At 40.3% G+C, this 1868-nt stretch overlaps 1 protein-coding gene across 5 annotated transcripts in view; it reads right to left on the bottom strand.

The window, feature by feature from the left end:
• The window catches only part of LOC108792245 (zinc finger FYVE domain-containing protein 1-like), an 18887-nt gene that overhangs the window by 7258 nt on the left and 9761 nt on the right, over window positions 1-1868 (bottom strand). For all 5 annotated transcript variants that reach the window (XM_018562983.1, XM_018562982.1, XM_018562984.1 and 2 more), the window contains exon 6: window positions 579-676. In XM_018562983.1, the coding sequence (XP_018418485.1) occupies window positions 579-676 (98 nt within the window). The remainder of the gene's footprint in view (window positions 1-578; window positions 677-1868) is intronic.

Consider the following 1868-nt stretch of genomic DNA (forward strand, 5'->3'; position numbering starts at 1 on the left):
AAAAAAGATCATGCACTGCGATGCGTTCTAACAACGCACTGCAGCGCATGTGCATGGTGTGAACCACAATATGTGTGTGTTATGTGGGGGGAGGGAGGGGTTGTGCTTTTTTTTTTTTACACATTTTTTATTTTTACATTTTTATTACATTTTCTATTTATTTTTTAATAATTATGTATTTTTTTACTGTTGGGGGGGGCTGCGGCGAAATATCTGGGGTCTAAATAGACCCCTGACATTTCCCTTTTGAAATAGAAAAAGAAATTGAGGACATAAGTCCTCAATTTCTTTTTCTGCAGCCCCAGCACTCAATGAATGAGAAGCCTCAGTACAGAGGCTTCTCATTCATTCACAAACTACCAGGTCCGTATGGCATACTGAGCTGGCCAGCTGGAAGCACTTTTGTAGGTCCGTATGCCATACGTCCTTGGCAGCGAAAGGGTTAAAATGAGCTACGTGGTGCTAAGACCCATAGTACCTAATTACAGACCAATTCACTTTAGCCTATTAACACCAACCACTTTCACTTTGTGACATCGACTAGTACAATAAATGGAGATCAGCAAATGACAACGTACCCAGACCAAGCATATTTCGCTAGGCCCATCCATGGACTGTCTATAGACGCTACAGTTTTGGGGATAACAATCAACTCTCGTCCGCCCTCGTAACATCGCTATTAAAAGAAAACAGGAGGCATTCAATTAGTTCAGCTGTGGGTGGAATGATCCACTTGAATAATTGAAGAAGAACTCCAGAATTTTATAAAGCTCATGTGACCATGCCAAAATGAGCACATGTCCTAGTCAAATGTGCCAGAGATCCAGGAAGTAAAGGGAGATCTAGTAATCTGCCCTTAGCATAAATGGCCACTGTCAGAAGAATGGGGAAGAAAAGAGAAATAAGGTATGCATAGAATACAAAGCCGGCAATTATATTCTAGAAGTATGTGATTGTCATCAGTAAACATTCCTAAAGGTGTCTTTGTTGTTATTTTAAAGATATGGGCAAAGGTCTGCTTTAACCCTTGCAGTGCGGGCACAGCCCTACTGCAAGGGTTCATTTTGTAATTCCTGGAGTTTCTCTTTAGAGAAAGTGCAGCGAAGGGCGACCAAACTCAGAAGAGGCATGGAGGAGCTCAGCTATGAGGAAAGATTAGCTGACCTGAATTTGTTCTCTCTGGAGAAGAGGCGATTAAGGGGGGACATGATCACCATGTATAAATACATAAATGGTCCATATAAATAACTGGGTGCCAAATTATTCAAGGTCACTGCAAAGGACAAGGGGGCACTCTTTGCGTCTGGAGGAAAAGAGGTTAAGAGGTTTAACCTTTGCATACGGAAAGGATTCTTCACAGTTAGAGCTGTGAAAATGTGGAATAGACTCCCCCAGGAGCTAGTTCTAGCGAGCTCAGTTATTTGTTTTAAAAAACATCTGGATGTATTCTTAAATGCACAGAATATTACTGGATATTGAGTTATTATAGGTATATTAGGCATCAGAGATTGTTGATCCAGGGAATATCCGATTGCCTTATGGGATCAGGAAGGAATTTTTTTCCCCTGTTGGAGCAAATTGAACCATGCTTTATATTTTTTTTGCCTTCCTCTGGATCAACATTGGGTAATTGTGGGCATAGTGTTCTGTTTAGGCTTTTCTTCTTTTTTTTCTCCGTATCTCTATGGGTTGAACTCGATGGACGTGTGTCTTTTTTTTACAACCTGACGAACTATGTAACTATCAACCCATCCTTTATTCTAGTACTTATATCTGTTTTTACAACTCAAAATGCAGAGTCAGATATTGTTTTTCTGTGATCTGATTCCAAGTGCATAAAAGACAACATTTTGCATCACTCAGCTATG

The sequence above is a fragment of the Nanorana parkeri genome, unplaced genomic scaffold (genome assembly GCF_000935625.1).
Source record: "Nanorana parkeri isolate BGI_ZX_2015 unplaced genomic scaffold, ASM93562v1 scaffold620, whole genome shotgun sequence".
Taxonomy (NCBI): Eukaryota; Metazoa; Chordata; class Amphibia; order Anura; family Dicroglossidae; genus Nanorana; species Nanorana parkeri.